We start from the raw sequence: 19,453 nt of genomic DNA, 5'->3' as shown, positions 1-19,453 counted from the left end.
GCCTCCCAAAGTGCTGGGATTACAGGCTTGAGCCACCGCACCCGGCTCTCTCTCTCTCTCTCTCTCTCTTTCTTTCTTTCTTTCTTTCTTTCTTTTCTTTCTTTCTTTTCTTTCTTTCTTTCTTTTCTTTTTTCTTTTTTCTTTCTTTCCCCTTCCTTCCTTCCTTCCTTCCTTCCTTCCTTCCTTCCTTCCTTCCCTCCCTCCCTCTTTCTCCCTTTCTTTTCTTTTTATCACCCTCCCTCCCTCTCTCTCTCTTTCTCCTCTCCTTTCCTCTTTTCTTTTCCAGAGTCTTACTCTGCCGCCCAGACCGGAGTGTGCAGTGGTGCAATCTTGGCTCACTGCAACCTCTATCTCCCAGGTTCAAATTATTCTCCTGCCTCAGGCTCCCAAGTAGCTGGGATTACAGGTGCACCAGCACGCCCAACTAATTTCACAAGTTAACATATTTAATGTCAGATAGTGATAAGTGCAGAGGGGGAAAATGCAGGAAGATCCAGTGGTTAAGCAGCCCCAGGGGGCGGTGTGGGATGGGGTGAGGTGGTCAAGGACTCTGGCACTTGAGCTGAGCCCTGGAGGAGGTAAAGAAGCAGAGCATTTTTATATTGCAGGAAGAGCATTGCAGGCAGCAGGAACAAGCACTGTGGTCTTTCCTCTAAGCGAGATGGGGGGCTCAGAGGGTTCTGAATGGAGAAGTGACCAAATCTGACTTGGATTTTGAAAGGATCCCTCTGGCAGGATGGAGATGGCAAAAGAGAGACTGGGGAGAGGCGGCTGTTCGGGAAATCTAGATTGGCGTTGCTAGCCACCTGGGTCGGGGGTGGGTGGCAAAGAAGGTGTCCAGGAGTGGTCAGATTCTGGGTCTCTTTTGAAAGTGAAGCCAACAGGATTTACTGAGAGACTGGAGATGGGCTGTGGGAGAGAGACAGGAGTCAAGCATGATCTCAAGGTTTGGGGCCTGAGCCAACAGAAGGATGAACTCCTCCATCTTGACTTTTGTCTCCTGAGAAGGGAAGTCATTCTGTGTGCTTCACAGGCATAGACCTTGTAAGAAGGGACTTTCAGGCATATGGGAAACAATTCCTAAGCCCTGTTTCTCGAGGGGCTGACTGGGTCTGCAGGGCCAGCCTAGGCGCTGTAAGGTGGTTTGCAAAAACGCAGCCTGGTCTCCACCCGCCACATATGCTCAGAAGACGGAGTAACATTTGCTTCAGGCTCCACAGCTGACAAAGCACATTTGCAAACACTGAGTGCTGTGACACAATTATCACAGCCCTGCTGAGCTAAAAATCCTGGACTCATTGCCCCCATGTTGCAACTAAGAAAAAAGGAGACCCAGAGAGGGCCAGTGACTCCCCTGCAGCCACAAAGTCGATCCATCTGTGACAGAGGGGGAAGCTGCATCGGGGCAGCTTACTGAAGGGTAGAACCTCTCCCCCACCTCCCCACCCTGTTTCTAACTTCTGCTAAGAGTGCAGTGGGTGTGCATGGGTTAATCCGCCAGCCAGCTCCCCAGAGGTCATCCTGGGTGATGGGCTCAGTGCACATGCCTCCAGAAGCCTCCAGAAAAGGCGGGAAGACGACCCTGGCCAGCCCCACACAGCAGGCCCCTGGGGCAGGGAGGGCTCCACACACGTGATGTCTGTGTCTCGTACATGCATATATGTCACTGTGTGCCCCATGCCTATACATGGCCCTGCATGGGTCCCCTCACAGCCTTGCACATCCTGAGTGCAGCCCAGCCCCCACCCAGCCCCCTAAACCACGCACCCTGCCTTCCTGACGCAGGAGCCCAGGGAGGCATTTCCTGTTTAGGGGCTGCCTCCTCCCCATCTAAGCCCAGGTTCCCAGGGCCCCAGGCTGAGTTGGGGTGAGGGGAGGGCAGCCCCTGGCCCCTCACTCCCCAACACCCCACACGCTGGCCCAGCTGGAACCAGAATGCTTGAGGGTAGGGGGAGAGGCTGGGGCAGGGGCTCAGTAAATAAATGAGAGGGTGAGGATGCCTGTGCCTGGGTGACCAAGCTGGTTTCCATTCAGGCCCTGCACCCGAATCGGAGGTCTTCATATGTCAGGTCATGTAGGATGCCACACCATTTTTGTATGTGCACCTAGGGTCTCAGCATGTCAGAATGTGTGTACGTGTGGGAAGGGAGTTGTCTGCAAGTCAGCATAGGTCTACGGTTAGGTGAAGGGGCAAACAGCTTGGCAGAGAGTGCACTCTTGTAGGAGGCTGGGGGTGGGGGAGGCGCATGCGCGCATCTGTGGGGCAAGAAGGGAGTGGGCATGTGGGTGTTCCCGTGCATGGCGAGCAGCTGGGCTGAGACTGCTCACGGGTGTGACGGGGCTGCTGTGTCCAGATTTGGGTCTCTGAGTCTCTGGGAAGCGTCCTCACTCCACAGCCCTGAGTCTCAACTTGAGGGTCACAGAGCTCGGCAGGCAGGCTTTTCCCACCCCCTGACTCCCAGCCCTATGGGGCCTGGGGCAGCCGTCAACTGCACCTCCTCCCCTCCTCCGCCCCCAATCTTAGCGCCCCCCACCCCACTGCTTCCTGCTCCAGCGGCCCCCGGGGGAGAGGGAGCAGGGAGCTGGCAGCCGCCCCAGCCCACTCCTTACAAGGCCTGAGCCCGGCCCCAGGCCCGCCCCCGGCCCGCCCGCAGGAGGCCCCAGGCCCTCCCCCTGTCAAGAGCTGCTGCGGGCCCGGGGCCGGACCAGTCCAGGGGCATCACGATGCTGCTGCGCCTGTTGCTGGCCTGGGCGGCCGCAGGGCCCACACTGAGCCAGGACCCCTGGGCTGCTGAGCCCCGCTCCGCCTGCGGCCCCAGCAGCTGCTACGCTCTCTTCCCGCGGCGCCGCACCTTTCTGGAGGCCTGGCGGGCCTGCCGCGAGCTGGGGGGGGACCTGGCCACTCCTCGGACCCCCGAGGAGGCCCAGCGTGTGGACAACCTGGTGGGTGCAGGCCCGGCCAGCCGGCTGCTGTGGATCGGGCTGCAGCGGCAGGCCCGGCAATGCCAGCTGCAGCGCCCACTGCGCGGCTTCACGTGGACCACAGGGGACCAGGACACAGCTTTCACCAACTGGGCCCAGCCAGCCACTGGAGGCCCCTGCCCGGCCCAGCGCTGTGTGGCCCTGGAGGCGACTGGCGAGCACCGCTGGCTGGAGGGCTCATGCACGCTGGCTGTCGACGGCTACTTGTGCCAGTTTGGCTTCGAGGATGCCTGCCCAGCGCTGCAAGATGAGGCGGGCCAGGCCGGCCCAGCCATCTATACCACGCCCTTCCACCTGGTCTCCACAGAGTTTGAGTGGGTGCCCTTCGGCTCCGTGGCCGCTGTGCAGTGCCAGACTGGCAGGGGAGCCTCTCTGCTCTGCGTGAAGCAGCCTGAGGGAGGTGTGGGCTGGTCACGGGCTGGGCCCCTGTGCCTGGGGACTGGCTGCAGCCCTGACAACGGGGGCTGCGAACACGAATGTGTGGAGGAGGTGGATGGTCACGTGTCCTGCCGCTGCACTGAGGGCTTCCGGCTGGCAGCAGACGGGCGCAGTTGCGAGGATCCCTGTGCCCAGGCTCCATGCGAGCAGCAGTGTGAGCCCGGTGGGCCACAAGGCTACAGCTGCCACTGTCGCCTGGGTTTCCGACCAGCGGAGGATGATCCGCACCGCTGTGTGGACACAGATGAGTGCCAGATTGCCGGTGTGTGCCAGCAGATGTGTGTCAACTATGTTGGTGGCTTCGAGTGTTATTGTAGCGAGGGTCATGAGCTGGAGGCTGATGGCATCAGCTGCAGCCCTGCAGGGGCCATGGGTGCCCGGGCTTCCCAGGATCTCGGAGATGAGTTGCTGGATGATGGGGAGGATGAGGAAGATGAAGACGAGGCCTGGGAGGCCTTTGGAGGTGGCTGGACGGAGATGCCTGGGATCCTGTGGATGGAGCCTACGCAGCCGCCTGACTTTGCCCTGGCCTATAGACCGAGCTTCCCAGAGGACAGAGAGCCACAGATACCTTACCCAGAACCCACCTGGCCGCCCCCGCTCAGTGCCCCCAGGGTGCCCTACCACTCTTCAGTGCTCTCCGTCACCCGGCCTGTGGTGGTCTCTGCCACGCGCCCCACACTGCCTTCTGCCCACCAGCCTCCTGCGATCCCTGCCACACACCCAGCTTTGTCCCGTGACCACCAGATCCCCGTAATCGCAGCCAACTATCCAGATCTGCCTTCTGCCTACCAACCCGGTATTCTCTCTGTCTCTCATCCAGCACAGCCCCCTGCCCACCAGCCCCCCATGATCTCAACCAGATATCCTGAGCTGTTCCCTGCCCACCAGTCCCCCATGTTTCCAGACACCCAGGTCGCTGGCACCCAGACCACCACTCATTTGCCTGCAATCCCACCTAACCGTGCCCCTCTGGTCACCACACTCGGTGCCCATCAACCCCCTCAAGCCTCAGATTCCCCTGTCCTCAGAACCCAGGCTACCCAGCTTCCCATTATCCCTACTGCCCAGCCCTCTCTGACCGCCAGCTCCAGGTCCCCTGTGTCTCCTTCCCATCAAGTCTCTGTGCCTGCTGCCACCCACCCCCCAGCCCTCCCCACCCTCCTGCCCTCTCAGAGCCCCACTAACCAGACCTCACCCATCAGCCCTACACATCCCCATTCCAAAGTCCCCCAAATACCAAGGGAAGATGGCCCCAGTCCCAAGTTGGCCCTGTGGCTGCCCTCAGCAGCTCCCACAGCGGCCCCAACAGCCCTGGGGGAGGCTGGTCTTGCCGAGCACATCCAGAGGGATGACCGGTGGCTTCTGGTGGCACTCCTGGTGCCAACGTGTGTCTTTTTGGTGGTCCTGCTTGCACTGGGCATTGTGTACTGCACCCGCTGTGGCCCCCATGCACCCAACAAGCGCATCACTGACTGCTATCGCTGGGTCACCCATGCTGGGAGCAAGAGTCCAACGGAACCCATGCCCCCCAGGGGCAGCCTCACAGGGGTGCAGACCTGCAGAACCAGCGTGTGATGGGGTGCAGACCCCCCTCACGGAGTAGGGGGAAGGGGTGTGCGCTGGACACATGGCCGGGGCTGCACCAGGGACCCACAGGGGCTGCCCAGCTGGACAGATGGCTTCCTGCTCCCCAGGCCCAGCCAGGGTCCTCTCTCAACCACTAGACTTGGCTCTCAGGAACTCTGCTTCCTGGCTCAGCGCTCGTGACCAAGGATACACCAAAGCCCTTAAGACCTCAGGGGGCGGGTGCTGGGGTCTTCTCCAATAAATGGGGTGTCAACCTTACCCAAGGCTTCTGACCCCCACTGGTGCTTAAGGGAGGTTCTGGGAGGACTCAGAAAAAAGGAAGTGATCTTCCTTCAGTTTGTCTGAGTCCTCAAGGAGGTAAGGTAAGATCCCTTTAAGACAGGGTATGCCTCAGAGATTCTCAGGGAAGCAGGAGCCCAGAGAGGGCAGAACCTTGCCCAGGGTCACACAGTTGAGCCCAGCAGTGGGAGATTTGGCATGAGGAGAATTTCGTATTTATTCCTCATTTTACCAAAGCTCCAAGAAGGTGGGGCTGAATCTAGGGGAGGGTTGTAGAATTAGGGCATCTGCTGAACTGGACCCAAACTGGGGTTTAGGGGTCAAAGTAGGCTCTGGGGCTGGTGATTCAGAGGAGTGAAGGAGGGGGCTAGTGGGTGAGTTGCTTCTTTCTTCAGACACTTCCCTTCCCATCCCTGTAAGCTTCACAGAAGTTGGGGGCTGGGGGTCAGGGTCACTCAAGGGGACTACCACCCCCTGGTTTGTGAGTGCTCTTGGAGGCATTCCTCCACTTGCTGCGGGTAGGAGGCTGGGTTGGGAAGGGCCAGGAACCCGGGAGAGATCCCATGCTAACTGCTTGGACAGCCGCAGGAGCAAGGCCTTCTTTCGCCAGGGCCGTACTTTGCTCTTGTCCATGTTGGCTGGGGGTGGTGGGGGACAGACAGAGCTCAGCCGACCCGAGCTTGAGAGAGGGCTCCGGCTGCTCAGGACTGAGGTGTCCCAGGAACTGGAGAAGGGCCTGGTCAAAGATCACAGCCTGGTGGGGGTGACCTCCCTCATTCCGGGCTCACTGCCTTGGGGGGCAGGGGTGAGACCTGGGCAGGGGAGGCGCCAGTTCCCACCGCCTCTGTAATTTTTCAGTTACAGCCTCTCAGGGGCCTCTAATTAGGACGGGGCAGAGCCGCCACGACCACCCGGGCAGGCGAGGAGGAGTGGCCCAGCGCCCCCTTCGGGCCTGGACCTGAGCTGGAAGACTGAGCTGGGCCCCAGGGAACCAGGAAAGGAGGGGCCGGAGCTGGGGATGAACCAGGGGGTCGCGGAGGGGGCGGAGGGAACGCTACGCACTGCCCCCAGTCCCCGCTCTCACGTTCCCCTAACTCAAACCAGACGTCCCCGCCAGATCCTGCACAGTTTTAACCTCGGAGACGCCGTCGGGCAGGTTTGCTGGATGCGAATGAAGGTTGCGAGGCGGACCAGACGGCTAGGTCTGGGAAGGAGGTGAGGAAGCGTGGGGAGCGACAAGGCCTGCCGAGACTGGAAGGTCTGAAGTCCCCTGCATGAGTTCGGGTAGGGATCCAGAGTGCCCCGAGGGCAGGAAGGAGTTAAATGCACTGCAGTCGGAGGCGGGGGATGGGAGTGGGGAAGGGGGCCCAGAGCCGGCTCTTTGTCATCTGGTAATGAGCACCAGATGCGGAGCTGCGTGCGGGCCTAAACAGACGGCCTCCCAGGGCAGAACCCCCGCCTGCGCCCAGCCCGGGCCCCGCCCACTGACTCGCAGGCGCCGCCTCATTCGGGCGCGACCGAGAACTGCATACTCCGGTGGTATCAGCTAGGACCCGGAGCTACAAGCGACGCCTACCCGCTGCAGAACCGAAGAGAGCCCCCGGGAACTCTCCAGAGGCCCCTCCCACAAAGCCACAAGCCCCGCCCCTGCCAACTCAAAGATTCCAGCAGCGCTGGTGCCTGCCCCTCTGCCCTCTCGGCCCCGCCCAGTCCCCGCCCACAATCCACAAGCCCCGCCTCCTCCGTTCGGCGCGCGCAGATTGGCAGAACTATTAGTCTCCGCTTCTCGGAGGTATGAACTTCGCCCCGAGTTTACACATTCTCTTCACGCGGCGCTGCAGGCCCCGCCTAATACAACTGCAAACTTCGCCTCACAGAGCCCTGGACACTGCAGGGAATCCCCTAGAGGTCTTAACTCTGTCGGGGGACGATGTAAACTCCGCCCTCCAGGGAACGTGTGAAGTTCCCCTCAACCTCTTCCTCAGGCTCCGCCCCCAGCTACAAGCCCCGCCCCCCTCAAGCTCACAAAAGTGGAAGAACTGCGCCCTCGCAGGACTGTCACACCTCGCTCGGAGGCAGCAGTTCACCTACACGGAGCCACGCCCCCGGGGCCGCCCACGAAAGCTACAAGCCACGCCCCTTAGGGGGGCCTCGAGTCCCGCCCACATAGAGCGTCCCGGCTGCGGCCTTACGCACAAATACCGCCCTGCGAAGAGCGCTACCGAGCCTCTTATCGCAGGTCCCGCCCACACTCAGGCTCCACCGTTTTGGGCGCAAGCCCCGCCCACTCCACGCCTGGGTCCCTTACCACCTTCGGGGTATGCCCAGATTCACCAGTCCTCGGAACCCCTCATCTCTCACCAGGATGCCCTTGAACCTGGCCCTGGAGCCCTCTCCCTCCACCTACGGTTTCCGTTTGTCCAGATTTCGGGTTCTCTGGGCGAGCCCGGAGACTGGGCCTCGACAGCCGCGCACATGACGTCGAAAGGCCTTTGGCGCCACCTGGCCTCGGCCCCGCGGACTTACAGCCACCGCGAGGCCTCGGTAGGGCCCCTCTCTCAAAGCGTACTAATCACTCAATAAATAGCTGCTTAATTCATTAAATGTTAGTGTTACTTAAATATCTGCCGACTCCCCCCACGGGACAGCCCATCCTTTCGCAGATGCCCTTCGTCGTATATGGAAATTCGTCCCTAAGGGAGCTTCGCACTGGCCCTCGAACCACCCTAGAGCTGAGCGCCCCTGACAGTCTCTAAAGTGACTGGCTGGTCGAACTCTCGCTGTCCCTCCCCAACAAATCCTGTTCTCAGGGGCGAAAGCATCGCCTCTCACCTGGCGACCTAGGGCCAGGTTCCCCCTGCCGCCACCTAGTGCTCCAAAGGCTAGACACCTTCTTTGGGGGGTGTGTTGCGAAGGGGTGGGTTTGGGCGGGGAAGCCCTCAATTAGGAGCTGAAGATCGTAGTTTTTAGAGACAGTGTCTCAAGGGAGACGCTATCTCAGCTCTCATCTCTACATCTGAAAATACCGGCCTGGAGGGCAGGAGACGCTGAAGTTCCGGGCTAGGAACCCAGTAAAATATTTTTCAAACATTAGGGCGACAGACACGGAGCAACCCTTGAGGAGTAAGGGAGCTGACACCACTGAGCTCCAGCTGGGCCCTTTGCTTCCTGCCTTCGCTGCCAAACTTGCCCTTGCTCACCGCCGGGCAAATCAGGCCTGGGAAGAGGGATTCTTTCCAGACCACGTTCCAATGCTCGTACCCTGGCCACTACCAATGGAAGTAGGATTTAGTGCTAATAATGACTATAATAATAGTGAATGCTTGAAGCACTTCTGGTTTCTTTTTTCTTTTTCTTTTTTTTTTGAGACGGAGTCTCGCTCTGTCGCCCAGGCTGGAGTGCAGTGGCCGGATCTCAGCTCACTGCAAGCTCCGCCTCCCGGGTTTGCGCCATTCTCCTGCCTCAGCCTCCAGAGTAGCTGGGACAATAGGCTCCCGCCACCTCGCCTGGCTAGTTTTTTGTATTTTTTAGTAGAGACGGGGTTTCACCGTGTTAGCCAGGATGGTCTTGATCTCCTGACCTCGTGATCCGCCCGTCTCGGCCTCCCAAAGTGCTGGGATTACAGGCTTGAGTCACCGCGCCCAGCCCCCCCCCCCTTTTTTTTTTGAGACGGAGTTTCTCTCTTGTTGCCCAGGCTGGAGTGCGATAGCACGATATCGGCTCACTGCAACCTCCGCCTGCCGAGTTCAAGCGATTCTCCTGCCTCAGCCTCCCAAGTTGCTGGGATTACAGGCATCCACAACCATGCCTGGCTAATTTTTGTATTTTTAATAGAGAAAGGGTTTCACCATGTTGGTCAGGCTGCTTTCGAACTCTTTGCCTCAGGTGATCCACCTGCCTCGGCCTCCCGAAGTGCTGGGATTACAGGCGTGAGCCACCATGCCTGACCTGAAAGCACTTCTTACATGCCNCCCCCCCCCCCTTTTTTTTTTGAGACGGAGTTTCTCTCTTGTTGCCCAGGCTGGAGTGCGATAGCACGATATCGGCTCACTGCAACCTCCGCCTGCCGAGTTCAAGCGATTCTCCTGCCTCAGCCTCCCAAGTTGCTGGGATTACAGGCATCCACAACCATGCCTGGCTAATTTTGTATTTTAATAGAGAAAGGGTTTCACCATGTTGGTCAGGCTGCTTTCGAACTCTTTGCCTCAGGTGATCCACCTGCCTCGGCCTCCCGAAGTGCTGGGATTACAGGCGTGAGCCACCATGCCTGACCTGAAAGCACTTCTTACATGCCCGGTCCTTTTCTAAGGGCTTTACTTGGCTTAATCCATGTAAGATTCATAATAACCAACATGAAGTAAGTGCCATTCTTACCACAATTTACAGAGTAGGAAGCTGAAGGCACGTGCCTAAGTGCATTAAGCCATCTGCCCTAGTTGACCAACTAGTAAGTGGAGGTTTGAACCCAGGCAGATCCTGTGATCTTTACCTCCTACAACAAAGCCAGTCCATATGTGATAGCCAAGTCTCTAATCAGAAAATGCCCACACCTGGCCAGATGTGGTGGCTCACGCCTGTAATCCCAGCACTTCGGGAGGCTGAGGCGTGCGGATCACTTGAGGTCAGGAGTTCGAGGCCAGCCTGACCAACATGGTGAAACCTCGTCTCTACTGAAAATACAAAAATAAGCCAGGCATGGTGGCAGGAGCCTGTAATCTCAGCCACTCAGGAGGCTGAGGCAGGAGAATAGCTTGAACCCGGGAGGCGGAGGTTGCAGTAGCTGAGACTGTACCACTGCACTCCAGCCTGGGCGACAGCGAGACTCCATCTCAAAAAAAAAAAAAAAAAAAAAAAAAAAAAAGAAGAGGCGGCCAGGTGTGATGGCTCATGCCTATAATCCCAGCAGTTTGGGAGGCTGAGGCGGGTAGATCACGAGGTCAGGAGATTGAGACCATCCTGGCTATCACGGTGAAAACCTGTCTCTACTAAAAATACAAAAAATTAGCCAAGCGTGGCTATTCGGGAAGCTGAGGCAGGAGAATGGTGTGAACGTGAACCCGGGAGGCGGAGCTTGCAGTGAGCTGAGATTGGTCACTGCACTCCAGCCTGGACGACAGAGTGAGACTCTGTCTCAAAAAAAAAAAAAAAAAGAAGAGGTTTGCCGTGCAGGTGCCTGGCTTAGGCAACTGACTGAATGTGACTGAATGGTAGCTCTATTTCCTGAGATGGAAGACAGAGAGGAGCAGGTGGGGGTAGGGGTAGAAATTACAGGTTCTGTTCCTGCCATGCTGTGCATAGCCCATGTCAGGAGAGAGCAGAGGCAGAGGCAGCTGGGGTTTGGGAGCCAGACTTTGCACCACTCCTCAGGCATGAATTCTCCTCTTGAGAACAGTTTAGAACAGCACACCCTGGCTTGGTGTTGACTCCAAGAGAGTCTGAACACGTGACCACCCCGTCTCCCATCAGGAGATTGTGAGCTGAAAGCTGTCCATCAAACAGTGGGGTTTCTGGGTCCCTCCTCTTCCTGGCTGTGCAGGCCCAGTGCCCTCCCTTGTGAAGTGCAGCTGGGTTTAGAGCCTTGTGACAGTGATCTATTGCATGTAACAAATCACTCCAATATGTAGTGAATTAAACAAAGATTTATTTCCCCTCATTCTTTAGGACAGCAGTCTGGGCTGGGATCAACTTGGTAGTTCATCTGCTGGTCTCATCTTGGGTCACTCCTGAGGCTCCTGTCATCTATGGCTCAACTGGGCCTACAGTGTCTAAGATGGCCTCAGTCATCCCATATCTGGAGCTGATGCTGACTCTTGGCTGGGGTCCTCAGTTCTCCACGCAGCCTCAAATCTGTCAGGAGGCTTGGCTGGGCATCTTTATAGATGGTGGTTTCAGGATTGCAAGAGGGCAAAGGTGAAAGCTACAAGAGTCTTTGAGGCCTAGCCTCAGAAGTGGGCCAACATCTCTTCCCTCACATTCCATAGGTCACAACAAATCACAAGTCCAGCCCAGATTTAAAGGGGAAACAGATTCCACCTCTGTTTTTCCTTTTCTTTTCCTTTTTTTTTTTTTTTTTTTTTTTTTTTTGTGAAATAGAGCCTTGCTTTGTTGCCCAGCCTGGAGTGCAGTGGTGTGATCTCAGCTCACTGCAACCTCTGCCTCCTGGGTTCAAGTGATTCGCCTGTCTCAGCTTCCTGGGCAGCTGGAACTACAGGTGCACACTACCATGCCCGGCTAATTTTTGTATTTTTAGTAAAGACGGCGTTTCACCATGCTGGCCAGGCTGGTCTTGAACTCCTGATCTCAAGTGGTCCACCTGCCTCAGCCTCCCAAAGTGCTGGAATTACAGGTGTGAGCCACTGCGCCCAGCCTGATTCCACCTCTTGAAGAGAGGAGTGGTAAACAATTTGTGGCCATATTTAATCTACCGTAGGCCCGAAGGCCACCATAAATGATCTGAGCAGCTCACTCTGCCCTGGGAAGGCCCATATCTGACATGCCACCACCTTCCTTCCTTAAAACAGCACTATAAAGAGCTTGGTGTTCATTTTGCAGATCACTTTACGGGTATCAATCAGTTAGGAATGGCAAATGGCATTTCGCTCAGCGGTCGATTGCATTTTTGCAGATAGCCACTAATATATCTCCCATCCCACATGCTATTCTAACAATGTGACATTGACAAGCCTCCATAGAGAGATGAGATCCTATATTCCCTCCCCTTGAAACTGGGTAGACCTTCATAATAGCCTTGACCGATGGAAAGGGGCAGAAGTGATGTCATGTGACTTCGGAGACTAGATCATAAAGGGAAATACAGCTTTCACCCTCTCAGTACACTTGTTCTTGGAACCGAGCCACCACGTTATGAGGAAAGTCAGGCTACGTGGAGATGCCCTGTGTGGGTGTTCCCACCAACAGCCCTAGTTAGGCTCTTAGCCCTCAGCCCTCAGCCAGCATCAGCTGCCAGACATGTGAGTGAATGAGCATTCAGATGATTCCAGCCCCAGTGTTTGAGTCTTCCAGCAGAGGCCCTGGATGTCATGGAGCAGAGAAGTCATTCCCATTGTGTCCTATCTGAGTTCCTGACCCACAGAAGCCAGGAGAGAGCATAATAATTATTGCTCTTTTAAGCCACTAGGGTTAGGATAATTTGTTATGTGGCAGTAGATAACTAGTAAAAGCTGCTGGTAACAGACAAGAAAAAACAGTGGGCTTAAGCAGACTTACAGTTTATTTCTCTTTCTCATTGAAGTCTGGAGGTAGACAACCCAAGGGATGACATGGAAACTTGCATGGTGTCATCAAAAGCCCAGGATCTTTTACCTTGTTACTCTGCTATCTTCAGCACGTGGCTACAATTTTCAAGGTCACTTCCTGCTCCAAGATAGCTGCTGGCATTCCAGCTATCACATACACATCCCAGGCTGAATGAAGGGTGAAGCAGAGAGGACAAAAATGGCCTTCACCAATACTGCTTCTATTCAAGGGGCATTCTTGGAGATCCCTTCCAGCACCTTCTGTTTATGTCTAATATCCTATAATTGAGCCACACAGTCATACCATATATGCCAGGGAGGCTGGAAATATTGCCTTTTAGCTGGGCACATTGCCATCTGCAGCAAAACTGCAGTTCTGTCATTGGGGAAGGGAGGACAATGGATAGTGGACAGTGGGCAGTTGTTGGCTATGGTGTTAGAGCAGAATGGTGGAAAAAGGGTCTTTCTCATGGCAAGGAGCTGGAACCAGCATGCTGGCTTCCCTATCTGCTGGAGCTTATTTATTTATTTATTTATTTATTTATTTATTTATTTATTTTTTGAGACAGAGTCTCAGGTGGAGTGCAGTGGCACAATTTCAGCTCACTGCAACCTCTGCCTCTTGGGTTCAAGTGATTCTCCTGCCTCAGCCTCCTGAGTAGCTGTCACAGGTGCCTGCCACCACGCCCAGCTAATTTTTGTATTTTTTGTAGAGACAGGGAGGGTCTCACCATGTTGGCCAGGCTGGTCTCGAACTGCTGACCTCAAATGATCTGCCTGCCCCAGCCTCCCAAAATGCTGGAATTACAGGCATGAGTCACTGTGCCCGGCCACCCACTGTAGCCTTCTTGAATGTTTGGGCACCATAGGGTTTTCCACCTAATTTGCTTCTGAATGAGGAATTGATTTCACTCCCAAAGAAGAGAGGCTGTCGGTTAACGCACAGGGAGAGCTCTGGTCTTTCACTCCACCCTCCTCACAGAGCCAGCAGGTAGCTGGACTTTTGCTAAATATCCTAAAATGCAGCCTTGACTGTATCACGTCCCTGCCCATCCCCCTTCCACGGTTCCAGATTGCCCAGTTTGCTCCAGTGTAAGGACAAATTCTAGGGTTTGGCACGGAAGCTACAGCAAAGCCTTCCATGGTTTCTTGCTTCTATCTCCTCGTCACACCTCAGCTCATGCCCGGCAGCCAGGCCTTTGTCTGGGCAGCATCCGCTGTCTAAGACACTGCCTGCCCTGTCTTTGTTTAGGGAAATCCACCCATTCTCCGCACCCTTCCAGGGTCACCTCTAGCTGTTATGCCACCTTTGCGTGAATGGGAAAAGGGTCCCCTTTCTCCAAGTGGATGTAGCTCCATGCCAGAGTTTGGGGAGTGGCCTGTAGGCTGGATTCCATGCACGCTTGCCCCTTAGCCCACTGCCCTTGCACAGTGAACACCCTTTACTGCTGCACATGTGACAATGCCACGTCCAGGAGTCTTTCAGAGCTCCATCAGGGAGTCAGGACCTTCCTTTTCCCTGATGTTTTCTCTGCCTTTGGATTCCATGCCAGCCTGCCCTGGTTTGGGGCTGCCCTTTCCAGCTTTGTGTCCTTCGACCTGCTTCGTGCCCTTTCCCTCAGATTGATAATGTCAGTAGCTGCTGGGGGACACTAAACTCCAGTCACAGACCATAGCTCTTTCTCCCCACTTTGGGGACAAGCCACCACTCCTTTAGCCCTCAGCATGCCCAGCAACAGAATGGAATCCCCCACTAAGCTGGAAGAAGGGTCACCTTGACAATGCCTTAGCAGTGACCCAGGGCCAGATACCAGATTCAGGGGAGCCAGGTGCTCAGAACGACTTCACACTTGAGTCTCAGAGGCCCCAGGCTAGGCAGGGGAGGTTTCTTCTCTTCCGCTTACTTTGTTCCTGTGAACACTGAAGCCCAACTCTGAGTCCCTTCCCAGAACCCCTCATCGTGCCCTGAACCACGGAGGCCCATAATGCTTGCAGCGGTGGCCTCGGACCCAAGACCCAGGAATGCACAGGCCTTCCATTCCATACCTTTATTTAATCTGCATCTTCTCAGCCTCCTCCCTTCCCCACCACCCTTGAGAGGGTGTAGAAGCCCTCGTTGAAAGGGAAGGAACCCCTCTCTCCTCCCTGGGGGAGGGTCAGTGTCCCCTGGGCCAGGACTCATTGATGGGAGAAGCAAGGGCCTGCATGGTGGAGCAAGGACATCATCCAAGAGGCTGCGGCCGAGGCCGGGCCCCTTGGATGCCCTCTAGGTCTGGGCCCCATGGATCATCAGGAAAGTGAAGAGTAGATAAGTCCGGGAGGGCAAGGAGAGGGCGTCTCTGGGTGTGTGTGACTGATGGAGGCAGACATGGACTTTGGGAGGCAGGAGCAGAGGCCAGGGGATGTGGGGACCAGGTGAGGCCCTGAGAAGGAACCCCAGGTTGTAGGGGTAGCTGAATGTGGGAGGAGGGTGCGGTGGGCACCAGGCGAAACAGTACAGGTGCATGGGGCAAGGCTGTGCTCCAAGAACCAAGCTCCCAGTGGAGGAACAGCACTGTTAGGTCCAATCAGTGACTGGCCCTGAGCAGCACGCGAAAGGGCAGGCACCGAGGGGCCTATCAGGGGAGGATGGGAATGTTGGGTGAGTAGCAGGGCCAAGGCCATGGTGCCACCACAGCCAGCTCTTCAGCCCCAGGGAAGCCAACCTGGCTGCGCATGGCCCCAACCCACCAATTTGTGCTTCTGCGTCGCTGGAAAGCTCCCAGCATGGCCTCAGCCCCGGCAGGGAAGTGTCCACAGGCAGCCTCTGCTGCAGGCAACAGCTGGCCACAGGACTCCTCCTCCATCCCAGCCTTTCTGGAAGCTTCTTCTCCTGCCCTTTGTGAGAGGCCTCCAGGCCAGATCATCGGCCATCTTGGGGGGTGAAGCCACGCTGGGGGCGATTCTTAGGCTCCACTTAGGTGGCCTCCGTTTCCTCCAAAATGACCACGGGTCACTGCATTTTAGTCTGTTTGAGGACCCCCACCCCCACCCTCACCCCTGCCCCTTATGTGTGGCTGGTCTGTTTTCCCGCCTGTTTTGGACGACAATCACTCGGGCATCTAAGCCCATAGTGGAATGGTGGGGAGGGGCTACTCTGGGGCTGTGGGGTCTCAGAGCGCACCCTGCCCATCCCCCTGGCAGCCGCTGTCTCCGTGGACAATGAGCACCGGGAAGTAGAGGGCGTCCTCATAGCAGGGCGGGCTCTCGAGGGGTTCCGTGTCTTCTCCACGGCGCCCCAGGGGCCCCCCGCTCAGGCTGCGGAAGACCCCTGGCGTGGCCCGGCCCCCAGCGCCCAGTGAGAGGCGGCTGCGGCTGAAGGGCAGACGGGGCCCGCTGGGCCGGGCGGGGGGCAGCGAGTTGCTGCTGACGGAGCGCCGGCAGCGCTGGCAGCCTCTGAGGTAGGCGCCCGAGCCCGCGCCCATGACCACGGCCTCCGAGTAGCTGGGCACCAACTGCCGGTTGGAGCAGATGTGCCACTCGAGCTCAGTGAAGTCCACTGTGGCCACGCGGGACAGCGGGGGCCCGCTGGGCACGGCCCCGGGCGGGGGCGAGCTGGCGCCGAAGAGCTTCTCCACCTGGTAGTGCACGTGGGCCGTTCCATAGGCGGCCACGACGCGCAGGGGCCACGACAGAGTGGCCGCCGACACGAGCCAGAAGACCCAGGCGCGAGCGTACCAGGGCGGGCTGCGGGGGTCGGCGAAGACCATGAGCGACTCGCGGAAGTCCACGTCCTTCAGGTGCATGCCCTCGCGCGCCTCCAGGTAGTCGTCCAGGCCCTCGTTGGCGCTGAAGAAGCGCGCCCGCTGCGTGAGGTACGAGGCCTCGGCCTCCGCGCTGCCGAAGCTGAAGCACTTGGTGAAGCGCAGCCGCGTGGCCGCGTGCTCCGCCAACCCCACCAGCTCCTTGGACACGTCGCGGACGCCGTGAGCCGAGTAGTCAAACTCGCCGCGGGCCATGCGGCTGTCGGCGCGCTCATGGTACACCTGCGTGGTGGTGTAGGCGTCGCCGTTGCGGTAGCGTGTGATCTGGCGGGTGCGCCGCACGTAGTGGTAGCTGGTGGCCTTCCACCAGACGCACGGCGGCGCCTGCTGCAAGCGGCGGATCAGCGCCAGCACGGTGTGGGCGTCGGTGCGTGGCGCCTGGCAGGACCGCACGTGACAGTGCCAGCACTCGGCCAGGTAGAGGAGGTAGAGCAGGGAGACGAAGGCCAGCGGGATGTACAGGTAGCCATCAGAGCAGGGGCTGGCCGGGTAGGTGGGTGGTGGGCCACCGGCTCCCCGGGCCAAGGCAGCCTCGGGCCCCAGGACCAGCCGCGGCACTGTGGCCAGGCGACACCAGGCCACCACGGCCCCGCAGGCGTGGATGAGCAGCGTGAGGAGCAGGCACTTCCAGTGCGATTCGCGGCACAGCGAGCTTCCCAGGGACTGTTTCAGGGGCCGCTGCTGCAGGTGGGCAGAGAAAGGGAAGTCTGTGTCAGGTGGGGCCATCAGTGGGGCCTGCCACTTTGCTTAACCCAGCTGAGGGAGGTGATACCGTGAGCCCCATTTTACAGAGGAGGAAACTGAGGCTCAGAGGGATGAGCAGCTTGCTCCAGGCTTCACATTTCCAGTTCACTCACAGTGGCGCTGCAGATTCAAACCCAGGACTCGCTACCCCAAATCCATCCTCCACTGTGCCCTGCTAGCACTGGGCCAACTGTACACAGGACACAGCAGGTCCGCCTCTGCCAGAAGGGATGGATCCTTGCACTGGCTATTGAGAAAACTGAGTTCTAGCCCTTGCTCTGCCCTGATTTGCTGTGTGGACTTGGCTATATCTCTGCCCTCTCTGGGCCTTGATTCTTGGTCCTGTTGGTCTGGGAAGCCAGGGTGGAAGGGGTCCGAGGTATAAACAGCATGGGCTTTGGAGTTTCACTGCCCAGGAGCCAGTGCTGGCTCCAGCACTTACTGTATGACTTGGGCACATCCCTCATCCTCTCTGGACCTCAATTTCCTCATCTGTAAACTGAGTCTGTTGTGAGGATTCAACAAGATCATACGTGTGAAGATCTGAGCACAGTGTCTGGCCATGGGAATAAATATGATCACCATTACCCTGAGACTCCCTCTGCTCCCTTGTTCCATAGGGACTCAGAAGACTCAGCAGAGGCTTTTGAGTCAACAGGAGCATCTAGAACGGGGGAGGTGCGAGTCTTGGGGTGGGGAGCAGATGGAGGGCCATCCTCCACTCATCTGTGCTGAGCGAGGGGGCGGGACACAGCTGCTGGGCAGCAGGGGCCACTCCCTGGCTCAGAGGGCTTGCCACACCCTCCCTGGCAGGGCTGCCAGCCTAGCTACCTCACCCCCAGGTGCCCATGGAGAGAGAAGCAGGTAGGTATACAGTGGGGAGAGCAGAAGGGTAAAAAGGCGTGGAAAAAGTGGAAACAACAAAAGAGGGGTTAAGGGGTCGCCTCTCCTACCCCAGACCTACCAGGCCTCTAGAGGCCCAAGAGGGGGGAGGAACCATCCCCCAGCCCAGCCCAGATACAGCCTGTCCCCATCACACAGCACGGGAGCACAGCGCCACCTGACCTGCAAGGCCTGTCAGGTACACACACACTTGTCCACGCCCCTCCAACACATGCTCATCACAGACCCACCCACCATGGAGGGCCACACTGCCTGTCACCAGGAAACTCCAGACCCTCACCTGTCCCCAGAGCACAGACTCCCACAACCATAGCATGGTACACACACATAGCACACACCCATCCACCACAGGACACACACATGCACATACACGTTCCACATGCAGTGAAGCCCAGAGATACCAGACCTTCACCTGATCACAGTGCACATCTCCCCACCCCCACTGCAACTTGACGCCTAGGCTCCTCAGACCCCACAGGGAGAGACCCACCCACAACAGGACTCGCTCACATGCACACACCTAGACCACTGAGGGACAGCCCGAGCCAGGCACCCACTCACCCCTCACCTGACTACAGGGTACACACACCCCCAATTCACACACCCACACAACACACACACATAAGCAGGCTACATTCACCCAAATGCACACACAGCCCCACTCTCCACCCTGTCACCCTACACATCACTCGGGGCCCCAGGTCCTGCAGACCTTACTGGCTAGGGCTGAGGAGGGGCCGTCCGGGGTCCCAGTCAGCAGAATGGACCCTCAATCCTCACCTCGGGGACAAGGAGAAGGGGTACCCAGGCGCCTCCCTTCCTCTTCCCCTCCTCCCCTCTAGGCTCTGCGACTGCTGCTGCATTGCAGGCACTGCCCGGACACCTCGTGAGCTGCCAGGCTGGGCTGGGGACCTGACCCCGCGGCCCTGGCTGTGGAAGCAGCATCCCCCGCTGGGCTGCGGCACTGGGACGCGTGGGGGCCAGGCGCTGACGTCACAGGACGGGCGAGGCTGGATGAGGGGGCGCCGGGGGCGGAAGTCGCCCCCCATATTGCTGTCCAGCCGCCCCACCCCTACCCCCAACGCGGGCCCCTGGACCCCTGGCAGGGAGGCAGGTGACCCCAATGACGTCATTGGCCGTAGGGGCTCTGGGACTTCCCTCCTCAGCCCCTCTCTTGGGGTCACCTTCTGCACTCGTCCCTTTCACGCCGCCCCAGGCCCGGCTCCGGCCCCCCAGCGCCGGTACCTCTTCCCGCAGCGGCTCGCCGTCAGGGATGAGCGCGGGCACCTCCCCGCCGTCGCCAGCGCCGTCCTCGGGCATGGTGTCCTGGCTGCTTGGGCGGCCCCAGCCCGGGCACCAGGCATGATAGGGGGGAGCACGGAGGGCTGCGGCGCGGCCCCCGGGGGCGTCCGCTTGGCTCAGCGGCAGCGGAGGGAGTGCGCGGAGCTCGAGCCTGAG

At 58.2% G+C, this 19,453-nt stretch overlaps 2 protein-coding genes across 2 annotated transcripts; one reads left to right on the top strand and one right to left on the bottom strand.

Moving 5' to 3' along the window:
- The first annotated feature begins 2,713 nt into the window (after positions 1-2,713).
- On the top strand, positions 2,714-5,275 carry CD248 (CD248 molecule). The gene has a single exon (XM_017857343.1). The coding sequence runs from the start codon at positions 2,725-2,727 to the stop codon at positions 4,996-4,998; it is 2,274 nt and encodes a 757-aa protein (XP_017712832.1). The 5' UTR covers positions 2,714-2,724; the 3' UTR covers positions 4,999-5,275.
- Positions 5,276-14,578: 9,303 nt separating this feature from the next.
- TMEM151A (transmembrane protein 151A) lies at positions 14,579-19,447 on the bottom strand. The gene is made up of 2 exons (XM_017857199.1): positions 19,241-19,447; positions 14,579-17,029 (listed from the first exon to the last, which is right to left on the bottom strand). Exons 1-2 carry the CDS (start codon positions 19,313-19,315, stop codon positions 15,698-15,700), a joined length of 1,407 nt encoding a protein of 468 aa, XP_017712688.1. The 5' UTR covers positions 19,316-19,447; the 3' UTR covers positions 14,579-15,697.
- Positions 19,448-19,453: the final 6 nt, after the last annotated feature.

Source organism: Rhinopithecus bieti, unplaced genomic scaffold (genome assembly GCF_001698545.2).
Source record: "Rhinopithecus bieti isolate Rb0 unplaced genomic scaffold, ASM169854v2 scaffold_44159, whole genome shotgun sequence".
NCBI lineage: Eukaryota > Metazoa > Chordata > Mammalia > Primates > Cercopithecidae > Rhinopithecus > Rhinopithecus bieti.
Note: the sequence above shows the minus strand (reverse complement) of the source record. Positions and strands in the feature narration are given on the sequence as shown.